This window comes from Muntiacus reevesi, chromosome 4, assembly GCF_963930625.1.
Source record: "Muntiacus reevesi chromosome 4, mMunRee1.1, whole genome shotgun sequence".
NCBI lineage: Eukaryota > Metazoa > Chordata > Mammalia > Artiodactyla > Cervidae > Muntiacus > Muntiacus reevesi.
Window position 1 is genome coordinate 144,099,267 of NC_089252.1, and position 16,620 is coordinate 144,115,886.

General features: G+C 55.9%; 2 protein-coding genes across 2 annotated transcripts; both read right to left on the reverse strand.

The window, feature by feature from the left end:
• Positions 1–1,535: 1,535 nt before the first annotated feature.
• On the reverse strand, positions 1,536–3,086 carry SMIM41 (small integral membrane protein 41). Its single transcript, XM_065932098.1, has 2 exons — positions 2,555–3,086; positions 1,536–2,078 (listed from the first exon to the last, which is right to left on the reverse strand). Exon 1 carries the CDS (start codon positions 3,084–3,086, stop codon positions 2,805–2,807), a length of 282 nt encoding a protein of 93 aa, XP_065788170.1. The 3' UTR covers positions 1,536–2,078; positions 2,555–2,804.
• A 2,430-nt stretch (positions 3,087–5,516) lies between these two features.
• Positions 5,517–11,159, reverse strand: ATG101 (autophagy related 101). The gene is made up of 4 exons (XM_065934354.1): positions 11,120–11,159; positions 10,704–10,825; positions 7,833–8,160; positions 5,517–6,226 (listed from the first exon to the last, which is right to left on the reverse strand). Exons 3-4 carry the CDS (start codon positions 8,082–8,084, stop codon positions 5,822–5,824), a joined length of 657 nt encoding a protein of 218 aa, XP_065790426.1. The 5' UTR covers positions 8,085–8,160; positions 10,704–10,825; positions 11,120–11,159; the 3' UTR covers positions 5,517–5,821.
• Between the last annotated feature and the right edge of the window lie 5,461 nt (positions 11,160–16,620).

Consider the following 16,620-nt stretch of genomic DNA (forward strand, 5'->3'; position numbering starts at 1 on the left):
GAGTCATTGCTGGGGCATACAAGACCTTCAAATTTGGGACACTGGCCTACCGCCTTCAGCAGGAACAAGTCACTAGCCTGTCAGACCACAGCCACCCAGCACCAGAGATGGGACGAGGCCCAGCGGGCACAAGTCTGCCAGCGTCTGCAGCACTGAGAGTGTAGCCACTTCAGTGCCCAGGACGCACAACAGCTGCCAGGGGGCCCATTCTTTCCTGGGGGGCTGGCCACCCAGGCCCACACCATGAGCACTTCAGGAGGTTGGATGGAGGTCAGAGGCAGCAGCTGTGTGCAGGAATCTCAGGATGAGGTCTCACCACAGTCCAGGTTTCTCCCAGGCTCTCATCTGTAGTGTATATGGATCAAAGGTTCCTTGTGTGGCCGGTAGGACTGGAGGAAAGCACTCTGGGAGACAGACCAGGAATCTGTAAGAGATAGCCGCCCCCATCTTTGCTGGAAAGGGAGCCAAGGAATGATAACCCTTTCCACCTCAGGGTGAGACTCAGGGTTTAGAGGAAGAGTAAGCCAAGATGTATGTCCACGCATGTGTGGACCCAGCCTTTCCATCAAGGACAGTGCAGGCTTGTTGGGATCCAAATGCCTGGCCTCACTCCATGGCACACCAACCTGCAGTCATCACCCCTGCCACTCCCAACCTGAGCCTGACAGATGGCGTAACAACAACACCCATTTCCCAATTTTCTGAATTCTTTCCTTCCCCACTCAGTCTGACAGCCTTGACCAGGGTCAGAGTTTCTTAGCAAACGTCTCAGGATCTTCCTCCAGGAACACTGAGGTCCTCCACAGCACACACCATGGGCCAGCTTCCCAGGCACTGAGCTGAAGGGACAGCAAAGACAGGAAGTTGGATGAAGAAAGTCTTTGCCTACCCCCTCTTCTTCACCCCACCGCACTGTCTCCGGCCCTGCCTGGGTGTGAGCAGACACCACGATGCTGGGGACACAGCCTTTCCTGCCATCAAATCTCCCTACACCCCTTAACACCACCCAGACTTGAACCCAAAGGCCAATCCAAGTCATCATCTTGACCTCTGGTCCCTCTGCCTTGTCCACTTGTATTTCCATAGATGTATATTGCAGCTGACCCTCTGAGCTCACCCTACCCTGGTGTTCAGGCCAGAAAAGCTAAGCCCAGCTGCCTGGGAGTTATTGTGGCACCTGGGAGGCCATTTGCAGCAGCAAGAAGGTATCCAGCAAGGCTGCTGGGGAGCAGGGATGGGAGAGAGGACACCAAGGAGGAGGGGGGAGTTGGGGTGCCAGTCCCAGAAACCATATGCCAAATGTGTGGTGTGAAGGTTCATTCTTTTGGGGAGAGAGGCCATCTCACCCCTTTGCATCAGCATCTCAAAGGGGTGAGAAATCGGGGAATGAGAGATCAGAGCAAAAGGGGCAACCCAAAGGGTCCTCACTCAGGGGTACCACTCCCACCCCCGAGCTCGAAATCAATCAGGAGCCCCAGGGTCCAGTTTCAGCTCTGTCATTCACTCAAGCAGGTCACTGTCTTCCCTCTGAGCTTTCCCATTTGTAAAATGAAGGCCTCACCGCACACATGGAGACTCTGGCCCAGCTGGAGAAGGAGGAAAGCGCACAGGCTGGAGATGGGAGACAGGAGGGAAACACAGCACAATGTTGTGGGCAAGGGGGCAGGCGAACAGGATACAGTAAAGAGAAGGAGCTCCAGCCCCTGCCCCAGGACACAGTGAAGGGAAGGGCGGTGGGGAATGTCCCTGGGCCCAGTCCCACTGCCCGTGGACCAGGAGCAGTCACACACACCCCTCACTGCCCTGGCCAACCCTCTCTCCAAGGGGGTGGGGGCTGCGTGCCTGAGGTGAGAAGTCCACAGCTCAGCAAGTCCAGCGCGGCACAGCTGCCCGGGATTAACACCACATCCTGGGCTCCTCTGCAGAGGGATCACACGTCGTCGCCTTCACAGCTGCTTAGCTGCACGCTGCCCACTCAGGCCCCTCACCTCCAGCGGCCCCTCCTCACACACGCGGCCCTCCCCTCTCAGGGGCCAGCCAGGACGCTGCCTCTGCCTCGGTAGGCCAGGAGAGGGGCTCTACAGTGGAAGGGGCAAGAGAGATCAGAGGCACCTCCAGAGAACAGCTGCACCCACAAAAACCCAGGAACCCCTAGGTGCAACGCTAAATAGAGACAGGCAGAGAAGGCTTCCCTCGCTGGCCCTTGTGGCTCGGCCCGAGACAGCCTTGGCCTAGAATTACCTTGTCTTTAGGCCACCCAGGCCCTTCCCTCCAGATGGTTCCTGTCCTTGGGGAGGGAGAGGCAGGAGGACCAGATGGAGCCCCTACAGCTGGGAACCCTCAGCTCCAGCCTCCTGGAGCAACGTGCTTCTGAGGCCCCCCGGCTGTTAGGAACCTTGTCACCTTCCCCCACAAGCACACTCCAAATCTGCTTGCTCTGGGCCACGTGCATTCCCCCCAACCCGAGGGGGGTGGGCAGCACACCTCTCCATCCCCCAGGGTCATCCAGGCCCCTAGTTCTGCCCTAAGACTCAACCCACACCCCCATCCCTACCTCGAGAGGGAGGCCACAGTGAGGAATATTACTCGAACCTCCTCTGGGGGGAAGGGCTTCAGGAAGAGGAGGGGAGAAAGAAGAAGCCGGGGCCTGGGATGGCTGCATCTCTGTCAACTGTGCGAGCGCACCAACATTGCGGCAGGGCTCCCCGCTGCAGACGTCGGGTGCTGGGCGGCCGCTCCCTCAAAGTCTGTCATGGAGTCCACGGACCGTCGGGAGGCCGCGACCCCCGAACGCAGCCGGGCGCCTAGGAGTCGTCGTCGTCGTCATCGATGCTGGCGCCACCGGGCTCGCCCTCCCGGGATGAGCGCAGCTCTCGGGCCAGCAGCGCCGTTAAACCCTGGGCGCGGAGCAGGAGGCCGGCGCCCAGGAAGAGGACCCCGCAGAGCACGAGCAGCGACAGCACGCCCAGCACCGCCGCCTGCACGGCGCGTGGCCCCTCGGGGGGCTCCGGCGGCGCCCCCGACTGATTGCAGCAGGAGCTCTGCCAGGCGCCCCGGGCTGTGGCGCCCGCCTGCGAGCTGTTCATGCTTCGGCGCCGGCTGCCCAGATGCGCTGAGGACCGCCAGATGTGCGGGAGCCCAAGGCCGGCGGGTGGGCGGTGGCTGCGTCGGGGAGGGGCCCAAGGGGCGGATCCCAGACGCCGTGCGCCCCCACCCCTGGCGCCGAGCGAGGAGGCTCTTTCTAGACAAAGGGCTCGTAGCTACCGCCCAGAACTCCGGGGGGCCGGTGTATACTTCTCAGCCCAAAGGCCCACCCCCCACTCATGTGAACCGGCCCATGCACCCAACTAGACAAAGCCAGGAGTCCTGTCCCAGGGCTCTCCCTCCCCCTTAGGAAAGGTAAGGAGATAGCCCTCTCTCAGAACCCTTAAGCCATTCTAGACCACATTCCAGGTGCTGGCCACGGTGCTGCCCCCACTGAGCAAGACACAGGATAAGCAAGGGCCATCCCTGCTCCTAGGCTTTCTGTCCCTGGGCCAAAGTTAAATGTTGCTTGGGCTTCCCTGGTGGCTCAGTGGGAAAGAATCTGTCCGCCAATGCAGATGTGGGTTTGATCCCTGGGTCAGAAGATCCCCTGAAAAAGGAACTGGCTACCCACTCCAATATTCTTATCTGGGAAATCCCATGGACAGAGGAACCTGGCAGGCTAAGTCCATGAGCTCGCAAGAGTCAGACACAACTTAGCCACTAAAAACCACCAACGACCTAAGTTCCACTGGGACAGCAGGCAAATGAGCAATGTCTAGAACCTTAGTGATGCATAGCCTTCAACACCCCCTCGGGAGCTTCCTGGGGCTGGATAAGCGGGCCAGTACCCACCTTGGTCGCAGGTGAGATGGAGGGAAGGAGGAATTTAAGGCCTGCCCCCATTCCTCTGCTCAGGCCCGAGGTCAAGGAGAGTTACAGATCAAGGGGAAAGATCTGAGTCACCAGGGCTCCTGTCCTGACCTTGAATAAGTCCCCTACCCCTGGGAAGTCACAATGCCAAACGGGATAGAGCTATTGAACTGCCCACTAAAGGGAGCCTGCCTACCAACTGGGTGTCCCACTGCCAAGTCAGGGTGAGAGTCTGGAGCAGAGCCTGGCTGCAGAAAAGCACGAAGTTTGGGGAGGCTGGGATGGAGGAAAGACCCTCCTGCCCCGGGCTCCTGAAAACTCCTGTAGCAACCCTGAGCCCTGTTTAAAACAAAGTCACTGTTAGTGAACAGCTGAATCAGCCAACTCCTCAGAGGAAATGAGCTGGTCTAAGGAGAAAAAGGCCCCCCAGACTGCAGCGAGTCAGGTAGGATCACATCTCATTAAGGAGTTGCTGACAATGGGCCTTCCCCATCTCCAAACCACTGAGAACCTCTTGAGTTCTCCAATTCACCAGTGCCCCAGAGGCCAAGGGTAGGACATCACAAAACCCCTCATGAAATTACACATGGCCGAAAAGTGGCCTGAAATGAGAAAAATGTGCAAACACTTCCTGGCCATCCTGGTACCTATCTGTTCCAGGACCATGGACAAGACCCCCAGACCCTGGCCATTTCTCCTTTAGCACTGCTGCTTCCTTACACACTGTTCATTTAGTTTGGTTAGAGCTTACCCCTGTGTAACAAAAAGCATTGTAAAATATGGAAGAATAAATCAATGAAAAGCACACTGATCTTGACAATGTTTGCCTAGAAACGGATGTGAGATACCAACATGAAACTGTTAGTTGCTCAGTCGTGTCTGACTCTTTGCGACCCCATGGACTGTAGCCCAAAGAAGCCCATCAGGCTCCTCTGTCCATGAACTCTCCAGGCAAGAATACTGGAGTGGGTTGCCATTCCTTCTCCAGGGGATCTTCCCAAACCAGGGATCGAACCCATGTCTCCTGCACTGCAGGCAGATTTTTTACTGTCTGAGCCACCACAGAACCCCATGTCAGCCCAAACCAGAAGTGTCACAGGACACCAGTCTCAAGGTGGCCAATCTCTCTCCAGAGGGAGAAGACACCAAGTCAAATGAGCTTTCTGTGCAAGTGGGGGCCTGTGTGTGCTCTACAGAGACAGAGGAGATATTCTTTGGGGTCGTCTGATAATATAAATCCCAGGGACGGAGGAGCCTGGTGGGCTTCCGTCTATGGGGTGGCACAGAGTCGGACACGACTGAAGCGACTTAGCAGCAGCAGCAGCAGCAGATAATATAAAAGGCAGGTCACAGCTTCCTTAGGAAGGGAGGAGAAATAGCACAGCCATATCCAAAAGCAGCAGATCCTGATCTGTATCATCATTTATGGGACTGACTGTGGTCACACCTACTTATGTGAATGTCCGACAAAGTACAAGATCGATCAGCTTTAATCTATCTTCAATCACATAATGCACCCCCATCTTGGAATAATGCCCTCAACACACTCACATGTTCCTTGCAGTTCTGCCAAAAAGTGTTAAAATGTTTCAGGGCGTAACACCAGTCAAGGGAGAGACTCAACCCAAACTCACACTCTCAGCTTTATTCACCATCCTAGTGATGGCTCCTCTGTACAGTGTAGGAAAGGGGAAACCCCCCTGAAACCAGGAGTATGGAGAGACAGTGCAGGCCAGACTTGACCGTCAGTGAAGGTGACAAGGATGACCAGAGACTGGCATCCACAGCACGAGGAAGCCAGGGCGGCCCTTCCCAGTCTCATCAAGGACCCGGAGCGGGTTCCAGAGCCCCAAGGGCCTAACAGTACGATCCCCAGAAGCCAAGGTCAGTAAGCCATCAAGGAGCACCGAGGCCCTGGAGAGACCTAGAGGGCCAGGGTGTCTTTGATGAGCCTGCGCATGGTGGTGGTGACGGAGGAGCCCAGGGCATCGGTGATCTGGAAGGAAATCTTATAGAGGTAGGGCTGAACGTCCCGCAAGCCCGTGTCGAACACGTTGTCCACCTCTGACTGCGTGGGCATCTTGGGCAGGTACTCGTGCCGGTTCATCACCTCCACAATGTTGATGATCTTCTCGCAGAGTTTCTCCCCCACCTTCTCCCGGCAGATCTGCCGCTCCTGCTCTGTGGCCAGGGCCACCACGTGCACCTTGACCGTCCATACCTCCCAGGGGATGCACTCATCGGAGAAAGGCCAGCGAGACTTCTTCTTCTGGTAGAACTCCAGGGACATCTGCCCCAGCCCATCGCCCCCGGAGTTGCGCAGAGCATCCTGGGGAAGGAGGAGCAAGAGTGAGCAGGCCAAGGCCTCCACTGGGTTCTCACCCTATGAGGGCCAGCTTCCCAAGCCCCAGTGAAAATTCTTTATCAGACCTCCGGGGAGGGCAGAGAACGAGACCCAGAGAGTAAAGGATTTGTATAAAGTGACACAAATGGCTCCTCTTAAGCAGAACCCTCCTTCATTCCCTCAAAGACAACCTAAACTCACAGTTTCTAAAGAAAAGCCCAGTGATCCTTGAATAGAGAGACAGAAGCCAAGGAACAGAGCGGGGTGGGAGGGGAAGGACAGACCACATTTAGAACTTCTCCCTCTTTTCCTCTGAGAAGCAATTGGGGCCACCTGGTCTAATAAATCTGCCTGTCCCCCCATGGGGTGCGATGGCCCACACTCTTCCTCCCAGTGTAGCCAAGACCCTAAAGCACCTTTCTACCTTTCTCTCTGAGTTAGGGCCAACCCAAAGGTAAGGATGCCTCCCTCAACTCCTTAACACCCCATCAGGAAGTAAGTCTCTCCTTTATTGACAAACCAAGCTCCCGTTCCCTCTGCTGACAGTAACAGAGGCTACCTCTTCTACAGTGTTTCCTGTGTGATGGCTCTCCAGCACTTGACACATCCGACTCACTTAATCCTCGTGGTGCATATACCCTATGAGATGGGTACAGCTTTCGTTCCAAATTTACATATAGTGAAACTGCAGTCCAGAGGAGCAGAGTCACTTGCCCAAGGTCACACACTTGTGGGTGTTAGAGCCTGGCTCGGGTCCATGCCCTTAAGAGTCCACTGTGTTTCATGTACCTCTCATCGGCATCTGGAGGACAGGGGTCTGAATACCACTGCCTCCCCTGAAGGGGGACTGGGAAACTCATGAATTTGCCCTTTCTAGGCTAGGAGCGATGGGAGGGCGGGGAGTACCCTGTGGCTGGTAGGGAGTCCACCCCCTGTGAGGATCACACGTCTATGGAATGGAAGCCAGAGAGACAACCCTCCTCCTCCGATCTCAGGGAGGGCACTTTAAGAGAAATTCCCTTCGTTACTTTAAATTTTAAAACTATGCACTCACTGAAAGAATGAAACTCTGCAACCCTGAATGAAGAGAGAATTAAAAATCACACCTCCATTCCCGCCCCAAGATGACCAATGCGAGCAGCCTGGTGTGTCCCTTCCACCTTTCTCCTGGCCCCTACAGGCCCACACAGACACCCGCCACACCGCCCACAGGACCCTTCTCTGGGACAGCCACCGCCTGGGCCCAGCAGCCCTCCCTCTCAGGGAATCTCGTATGAGAAAGGCCCGAATGTGGAAGCAGAAGCAGAGAGGTGTCAGTAGAGAGGAGGTCAAAAGTGCAGAGGCGATGATCAGCCCAGGGGCCCTGGCCGCCAGTGCTCCAAGGGCTGCCTGCTCTCCTTGCTGGTATTTTTACAAGGCCCCCTCCCCTACCCCGCTACCAAGCACTCCCCACCCAGAGGAGCTCTGAACATGCCTGTTCCTGGGAACCTCAAACAACCTGACATGCACACCCAGGAAGGGTAAGCTGGTCCAACAGCAAGGAGGGGACGACGCGCAGCAGCCCCCTGCCGCCCACTGCACCCCACCTTACCCTGAATTCCCCGACGACCTTGCGCAGAGCGCGGTCCAGCTCCTCGGAGGAGACGCGCACGTAGGTGAAGTCGATGAAGTCGCAGTCCACGTCCTGGGTGCCCACAGTGCCAATGGAGTAGGTGCCCTCCTTCTTGTAGTGGAACTTGCCGGTGCTGCGGTGGAGGAGCACTGTATGCAGCACGGCCAGCATGGCCTCCTCCACCTGCCGCCCCTCAACCGACACCTCCAGCACCTCCGAGCGACAGTTCATCTTGTAGCTGGTGGCCCACGCTGAGGTCAGGGACCAGAGGAAAGACGGTGGAGCTTCACCCCACCCAGGGGCCACCCTGCAAGAGGAGCCAGGTCAGAATGTGGACACATTCTGCCTGATTGGCGTGTCACCTGTTCACATCCTTCCAGGCCCAGCCCTGTCCCCTGCCACCACGGCCCTTCTCTGCTCTGCAGCCGAATATGCTGGCAGAGGACCAATGACTCTTGGGATGGGAGATGGGGAGAGCATCAAAGCTACCAGTCCAAACACCCAGCTCCGGCCTGAATTCCGTGCCGGCATCCAGTGTGGTTTACAGCACAAGCTCACTGTGAACCCCTGCCAGCTCCAGCCCTTGCGAAGCTGCCAGGATGGAGGACAGACAGGCAGGTAAACATCACCAGAGTAGTGAGACTCCATGATGGGAGTGAGAAGAAAAGGAAGACTGGACTCTGATCTCCTGGGACCCTGAATGACAGGCATCTGGACTCTGTCCCGAGGGCAGTGAAGAGTCCATGCATCCCACTGTCAAACACTGAATCTGCGCATCAGAAAGTTAACTCCAGCCGACGGGTGAAGAATGGTTCGTCACTATCTGAGGGGTCACAGACTGCTCTGAGAAGTCAATGAAAGCTAAGAAGGCTGAACTTGAAAACCTGACTGACACACACACACCAAATCTCACAGACTCTGAGGTAAAAACTTGCCAGCTTAAGGGACTCTCCTGGTGGTCCAGTGGCTAAGACTCTGTGCCCCCAAAGCAGGGTACCCGGGTTCGATCCCTGGTCAAGGAACTAGATCCCACATGCCCCAGCAAAGATCAAAGAGCCTGTGTGCTGCAACCAAGACCCAGTGCAGCCAAATTAAAAAAAAAAAAAAACAACCTTGTCAATTGAAGGCAGAAAGTGTTGGGCAAGGAGTCTAGTTAGAGGCCACCACAGTCATGCCATTTCCAGACAGTGCAATGGGATGTGGCAGAGTGATGTGCAGAGTGTGGGGTTTCCACATCCAATGGCCCAGGGTCCGAATCCCAGGTCTCCAGTATCTTGCTCTGTGACCTTAAGCCAATCACTCAACCTCTAAGTCTACTTTCTCATCTGTAAATATAGAATAAAATGACACATGTAAAACACAGCAGGCTGGTGGTTAAGAGCAGGGACGCTAAAGCCAGACTGCCTGGGTTGGAGCCCCAGCTCTCTCATTCATCAGCTCACTGTGTGATCAAGGGCATGCTGCCTCACCCCTAAGTGCCTCAGGTTCCCCAATCCATAAAACAGGGATATTCACAGTAGCTACCTTGAAGGGGTCCTCTCCAGAATGGGGTGAGTTAGCATCTGTAAAGCACTTGAAGCAGTTCCTGGCAAGCACGAAGCATTCAGTATGAGCTGCTCTAATTAATACACTGTTATTGCTGAGAGATGATGCCAAGGCTAGGACAGGATTGGTGGAGGGAGTGGGAAGGGAAGAACAGACTTGAGAACCAGAACTTCATCAGTAACTGAATATGAGCTGAGAAGGAGAGGGAACAGTCAAATTTCTTAGCTGAGAAGGTTCAGCTTACACACCTCCTCTGACAGAGAAGTCACCTCTCCCAGCAGGTCATTCCGGTCTTTTTAAAGTTCTATTCAGAGACTCCCTCTATGGAAGGGCTTTGTCTCTTAGTGCTTTAAACTGCTAATCTTAATTCTGAAATCAAGAGTCACACACAGAAGAAGTGCCACCCCTTTCCCACAAGGGAGCCTTTCAGATATTCAAAGGCAGCTCTGCCATCACCCCTTTACCCCTTCTACAGGTTAAAAGGTCTCCAGTCCCCATAAACATTCCAGCTTCACATCACATCTTAATTCCTCAGGGGCAGGCAACTCTCTTCAAAGTGTACTGGTGCGTCTCTTTGCCCCTGAAGTCAGGGAGGCAGTCCACAGACCACTCAGAGATCAAGCTGGCTCTGTCTCTCACCTGGCAATCAGCCCAAGACTACCTGCATCATCAGTTATCTTTTCACAGGTGTTAACCTTGTCTGGTCTCTCCTACTAGCAGACAGTTCCTTAATGGCAGGGACTGTATCCTATTCATCCGTGGAATCTCAGTATACCTGGTTCCTAGTACACAGCAACTGCTCAATTCATCCTGAAAGGATTGCTGGACTGATTTCTTCTATATATACTCTCAGGATGAGCAGGCCTTCTTGCTCATTTCTGTCCTCTAGTATAACTCGATCCAGCAGTTTCACATCTGAAAACTCCCAGCTCTGGTCCAACTCTCTTTTCTTCCACAAACCCCCTCTGGTATCCCCCACAAACCGTCAAACAGGCCACCCCTCTTTTCATTTTTGCCCCAAACCTAGGTTCTTCCCTCATTCTCAGTGCTATTCAAGATTCCACTTCAGGAAGACAACACGAACCAACCTCAGCCTCCTTCCCAACGCGGCCACCTTTGCTCTGTGATGAGCTTGTCTGCTCCCTCACCCTCGACCCCCCGTGAGCAGGGGATTTTGCCAGGGCAGTGCCTGAGAAGTCTCGTCCCTTCGGTGCCCCCCAAGGCCCAGATCTGCAGAGTACCGGGGCAGACGCTGACTGATGCCTCCTCTGAGTCAGGCCGGAGCCCAGGGTTCCCCAGCCTCACCTTACGCGGAGAGGCTGGCACGCGGGTCACTCAGGCTGGATCTTGCCCTCTCCTCACGCACAGGTACGCCCTCCGCAGGTACGCCGAAACCTCCCCTCGCACCACGAGCCGCAAGAGACAGGCTGAACGCAAAAACACAAAGTTATTCGGCTCCGCATCGAGAGACCCTGTCGGACGCAGGAAGGACTTCCCGTCCGGGTTAAGTTTCTCCCGCCGTCAGTGCCGGCGAACCTCCACGGTCCAGGGACGCGGGAGGAGCGCAGCCCCGCGCCCAGCCTGGCCAGCCCGGGAGTTCGAGGCGCGCCCGCGCTCGCACAGGACAAGGGCCACACAGCTAGAACTGTCTCCCACCTCCCAGAATCCCCGTCTGGGACCCGCGGGGCAAGAAACGACCCTCCCCGAGGAGACCAGATCACCTCGGCAAGAGGCGGTGCCGGCGCCGGAAGACCTGGCCCGCCCCTGCGAGCCCGGCCGGTCCCACCTGCTCCATCGGCCTCCGGCGGGGGCGCGAGCACAGCTGGCCGAGGCCTGGCACCAGTACAGATGCCCGGACCGTTCTACGTCCACACCAGCGGACAAAGACATCAGTAGGGTGCTCTATACTCTGAAGATTGCTTTCTTCTGGATTATGTCTCGGATTTTAAGATTTGACGGTAAGAAGTATCCCCCTCGTTTGGACGAGTCCATTTGACCCCACCACCGAGGATGTTGTTGTGTTTCGGCTGGAACAACTCACTTCCGCCATAGAGATGAGAGGGAAGGAAGGGCCTGACGAGCTCTGTGCTGCCTCCCTAGGCGGAGAGGAGTCATCGGCAGAGAGCCACCCCTGGGACCGAGACGTGGTCCCCAATTCTGGTCTCAGAGGACTGGAAGAGGTACCGATCCCCTAAGATGAGGGACATGGCATTTGGAGAGGTGCCCTGGAGATGAGCTGAGACTAGTGTTCTGAGTGGGAAAACTTTAGTTGGTTCAATGTGCATGATGGGAGATACCAGGGAAAGCAGGCTTAACCTTACTCGGTTATCTTCACACAGGAGCACTTCTTGGTGCTCTGCCATGACCGGTCTGGTGACTGCTCTTATAAAGCTTGTAATTCTGCCATTGCCTCCGTGTGGGCCTCTTGATGTCATTCAACCTTTCTGATTTCCTCCTTTATAAATGGGGCCTGGGGAAGGAGAAAGTAGCCAGTCTGACAGGCCAACATCCTCCTCTAGAGCCTGGATTTAACCGGAAGGGAATCAGGATGAACTATGAGAGGGGAGGATCTGTGAGAAGGCGAAGGAGGGGGAACCAGGGGGGTTAGAACCAGCCCTGGGGAGGGGGAGGAAAGAGCCTAGGGGCTTCTCTGGTGGTCCACTGGTAGAGACCCCGCTCCTCTGCTGCAGGGGACGCTGATTCGATCTCTGGTCAGGGAACTAAGATCCCGTGTGCTATGCGGCATGGCCAGGAAAAAAGAAAAACAGCCTAACTTCCTCAGGCTGCCGGAGAGTGTGGGGAGTGACTTAAGGCACGCTGTACCCTGACACACTCACCTCCGGAGCTTTCACTGCCACTGTCCTGACATCATCATCCTCAGAACTACCTGTCACGGAGCTTTGCAAGGCACCACACCAGCACTTCACATGCACTAGTGTGTTGATTTCTCCAACTGCCTTGGAAATTAAGTATCGTTTCTCCCCAGTTTACAGATAATGAAACTGAGGCTCAGTGATATAGAGTGACAAGCTGTGATGGCATATTTTATGCATCAACTTGACTGTGCCACTGAGTGCCCAGACATCTGGTCAAATAGTATTCTGAGTGTGTCCATGAGGGTGTTTCTGGAAGAAAAACATTTGAATCACAGACTTAGTGTGGCTTCCCTGGTGGCTCAGTGGTAAAGAATCTGTCTGCCAATGCAGGAGATGCAAGAGGCATGGGTTCAATTCCTGGGTCGAGAAGATCCCCCCAGAGAAGGAAGTGACAACCGCTCCAGGATTCTTGCCTGGGAAATCCCATGGACAGAAGAGCCTAGCAGACTATAATCTATGGGGTCACAAATGAGTTGGACACAACTTAGGGACTAAACAACAACAAAGCAGATTACCTTCCCTAGTGAGGGTAATAGTAATAGTGTTAGTAGCTGGGTCGTGTCTGACTCTTTGCAACCCCATGGACTGTAGCCTGCCAGGCTCCTCTGTCCATGGTATTCTCCAGGCAAAACTACTGGAGTGGGTTGCCATTTCCTTCTCTGGGGAATCTTCCTGACCCAGGGATCAAACCTGGGTTTCCTGAATTGCAGGCAGATTCTTTACAGTCTGAGCCACCAGGGAAACCTCTATGTATGGTTGGGCCCCAACCAGTCAGTTGAAGGCTTGAATAGAATAAAAGGTTCTCACCCTCCCTGATTACTTTCAAGTTGAGACATCAGTTTTTTTTTTCCCCTACCTTCAGACTTGAACCAAACTATCAGCTCCTCCTGGGCCTCGAGCCTGCCAGCATTTGGAATCACACCATCAGCTCTCCTGGATCTCCAGCTTGCTGACTGCAAATCTTGGGACCTGTCAGCTTCCATAATCACATGAGCCAATTCCTCATAATAAATCTCTTTCTATATATACACATCGTATTGGTTCTATTTCTCTGGAGAATCCTGACTAATACATTTGCCAAGGCCACACAGCCACTCTTTCCTCATTCTGCCAGTCATTTTTTTTCTTTTTCCTTTTTATCTTTTGGCTATGTCACACAGCATGTGGGATCTTAGTTCCCGACCAGGGATTGAACCCATGCCCCCTGCACTGGAAGTGTGGAGTCCTAACTACTGGACCACCAGAGAAGTCCTCTGCCAGTATTTTTGCCACTCTCCTCCCTCCACACCTCACCCCCTCCCTGGAGCCTTTTCTGCCCGAGGATGAGATTGAGATCTCTCACCTCTCCTATCTCAGGCCCAGATCCTGGCCAATCCTTGCCTCCTCATACCTCCCTGAATCCTTAAAGGGCCATTCTCGCTGTAACTCTGACCCTAAGTCTTACACCCATCTGGGTGGTCCTGTCAGGATCATAGGGTGGGGGGGAGGGTGCGTCTTAGCCCCTCAAAATGAGTCTGTGTGGAATGAATTCTCCCATCCTCCACCAGCACGCCTGATGACCCAGATGGAGTCATGCAATCATGCTGCACCTGTGAAACTGTCCCCATGCCAGGCCCATGTCCTACCAAGGGGGACAAGTTGCAATCCTGGCCCTCCTGGAAGGCCTCAGAGCCTCACAGAGGAGCTGGACCAGGAGTTGCACCTGGGCGAGAAGCACAAGAAAGGGTATGAAAAAATGACAGCAGGTTCTGCAGGGGCCAGAGGGGGCCAGGATGGAAGCCACTGCTGTAATCCCAGAAAGATGCCTGTGGGCCTGGAATAGAAAGTGACACAGTCAGAGTGAAAAGGAGTCCCAGGCCCTGCTCTCAGCAAGTTGGGAGGTGACTGGGCACCAGCAGGAAACCGGGACAACAGCAACCCGAGGAGATGGACAAGAAGGGGGGGTTGGCAATTCCTGGACAAGAAGAGGGGTTGGCAATTCCCGGAAGAAGTGGGGCCCCAGGGAATTATGCTGGGGAGGCTTCCTGAAGAAAGAGAAAGAAAGGAGCTAGAGGGAGAGGTCTCAGCAAGGGTGGAAACTGAGCGTTCTGAGGCAGGATGGGCCAGCACAGGGGGAGCTGACTTCTCAGTCAGAGTCATGGCCAGCCGGGCAGACAGGCAACTGGCGAAGGCCCTCTGAGGCACGTCTGCAAAAGCTTGCGGAGGGACCTTGAAGGCCAACCCAAGACCTTGGGAGTAGGCAGCTGGCTTCGCAAGGCGACTGTGGCCTCAGATGGCCCCACCCCGTCCCAGTGCACCCAGGGGAGAGCTAAGCCCTGAAGCCACCCCCGGCCGCTCCAGAGCTGACCCCCGTGCGTCACAGGGAGTGACTCAAGCCTCAGCAGCAACAATGAGTGGGACTGACGTCAGGCTGGGGGCTCCTGACAGTGGCCAGCTTGGCTGGGCAGCCGGCACCCTGCCTTCCGACCCTCTAGTCCGAGCCAGGACGCGGGGGCGAGGAGGACCGGCTGTCCACTTCTGACATCTGCCCCCTGGGGTCCTGGGCAGGGGCTACTCCGCTTCCCACTCTTTCTGGGCTGTCACTCCCAGCGCCACCCCCCCCCCCTCGCCGCCCCCTTCAAGGCAGAGGAAATGGCTGGGCGGACGGGAGAGGGACAGAGAGTATGAGAAAGAGGGGCCTCCCAGCCCAGCCTCGTCAGGAGCCTCAAGACCCGGGCAGGGCAGGAGGTGACACAGTGGCTGCCCTCTGCCCCAGGATGCGTGGGGCTCTCTCCTTTTGTGATGGGGATGTCTCTGTCTCCCAGAAGATCTGTGTTTATCTCTCTGGCCAGCTGGGGTGGGGCTTTGTCTCTGTGTCTGTCCCCCAGAGGGAAGGGGTCAAGCTCTCCTTCCTGCAAGGTCTGTGCCTCTGTTCCTTTGGGAGGTGTGTGCATGACTGTTGTTCTTTGGGGCAGAGGATTCTGCGAGACTATCCATGCAAGAAAAGAGGCCTGTTTACCCACCCTTCATAAGGGAGTGTCTCCACCTACTCCTGGGGGGGCGGTATTTTTCTCTCCCAGGTTTCCTGTCGGGCAGGGTAACTTCTGTGTCTATCCTCATGGTACCCCAGTTACCTGGGATGGGTCCAGGTCTTCCACTTGGGTGACCCTGATGCTAGACTCCCTGGGTGGGGGCCCTGTTGCTCTGATGTGCCTGGACGAGGGCAACAACAGTCAGCACCCGCCCGCCCAGCTCGCAGCTGGGCACTGCTCCCTGCTAACGCAGCATGTACCAAGAAGGGCCCCCCCGCACTCCCCTCCCCGGCCCAGCTGCCACCCCCAGCCCTCACAGCCGTGCCGGCATGATTTATGGTCCTGAGCCAGCACCTATGTGAGACCTTGAGGAGACCTCAAGTGGCCCCCCCCCCCCGGCCTGGCAGGGTCAGGGCCCAGCAGGAAGCAAAGGGGAGCAGGGGTGGTGGGCAGGATGGCCGGAACATGGGCCTAGGGGTGGGGGGCGGGAGGCAGACGCCAAGGCCAGAGACTCCAGGGCCCCAGGGCCCTCAGGCAGCTCTGAGTCCAGCTGGGGACCCTGAAATGTGCCCCCTGCCCTCAGAATGTTCCCAGCTGCGTGGCGAAGGAGATATTGAGTGGGTGGAGAGGGGATTCCTCAGTCCTGTGCTCCTCCCTGCCCTTCCCACAGCAGACTGGAAGTTTCCAAGTCCCACTGGGCGGCCTAGGCCTTACCCAACAGCCCCCAGCCTGGGACCAGGGCAGAGCTGGCAGCAGCCTGAGCCTGGAGCAGGGAGGAGCAGAGGTCTGGGGCTCCAGGTAACACAGAGCAGCTGCTGGCTGAGCTGTAGGGCTGTAAGATCGGGCCTGGACAGAGCAGCAAGCGGATGGACAGAGGCTCATCCCTTCAGCCTCATGTTCTGAGAAGGCCAGCAGTCCTGAGGTCACTGCTAAAGTCGGGGGCTTGGTGAGGCTGGGGCTCATCTGGATTTAAGCTAAAACACCCAGGGAATCCCCAGGCCCAACTCTTACTTGAGGCAACCCAGGACTGCCCTCAACCAGAACAGGCCCAACACAGCTTCTCATAGCCACGGAAGGCCATCACTAGACCTGCGGACTGTCCCCAGCTGCCAATCTCTGACAAATTCTCATACGCTTCTCTCTGCAGCCACAAGGCCAGCTACCATCCAGCCCGGTACACTGGACATTCAGAGCAACCGTGAGGTGCCGTACAGCCTGTGAGGGTCAGAAGCTTCTCCGCCTCCTTGAGGCCGACCCTCGTCACCTCCCTCCATAACCACGGCAACTTCTTCCATCCCAGGCCCTAGTGAAGGGCCATCAGCCCCTACTCACTCA

Excerpts from the sequence above, each read along its gene's own strand:
- SMIM41 (XM_065932098.1), bottom strand. The coding sequence starts at position 3,086 with ATGAACAGCTCGCAGGCGGGCGCCACAGCCCGGGGCGCCTGGCAGAGC.
- ATG101 (XM_065934354.1), bottom strand. The coding sequence starts at position 8,084 with ATGAACTGTCGCTCGGAGGTGCTGGAGGTGTCGGTTGAGGGGCGGCAG. Across the intron at positions 6,227-7,832 it reads AGGTCGTCGGGGAATTCAGG|GATGCTCTGCGCAACTCCGG; the intron begins GTAAGGTGGGGT and ends CTCCTTCCCCAG.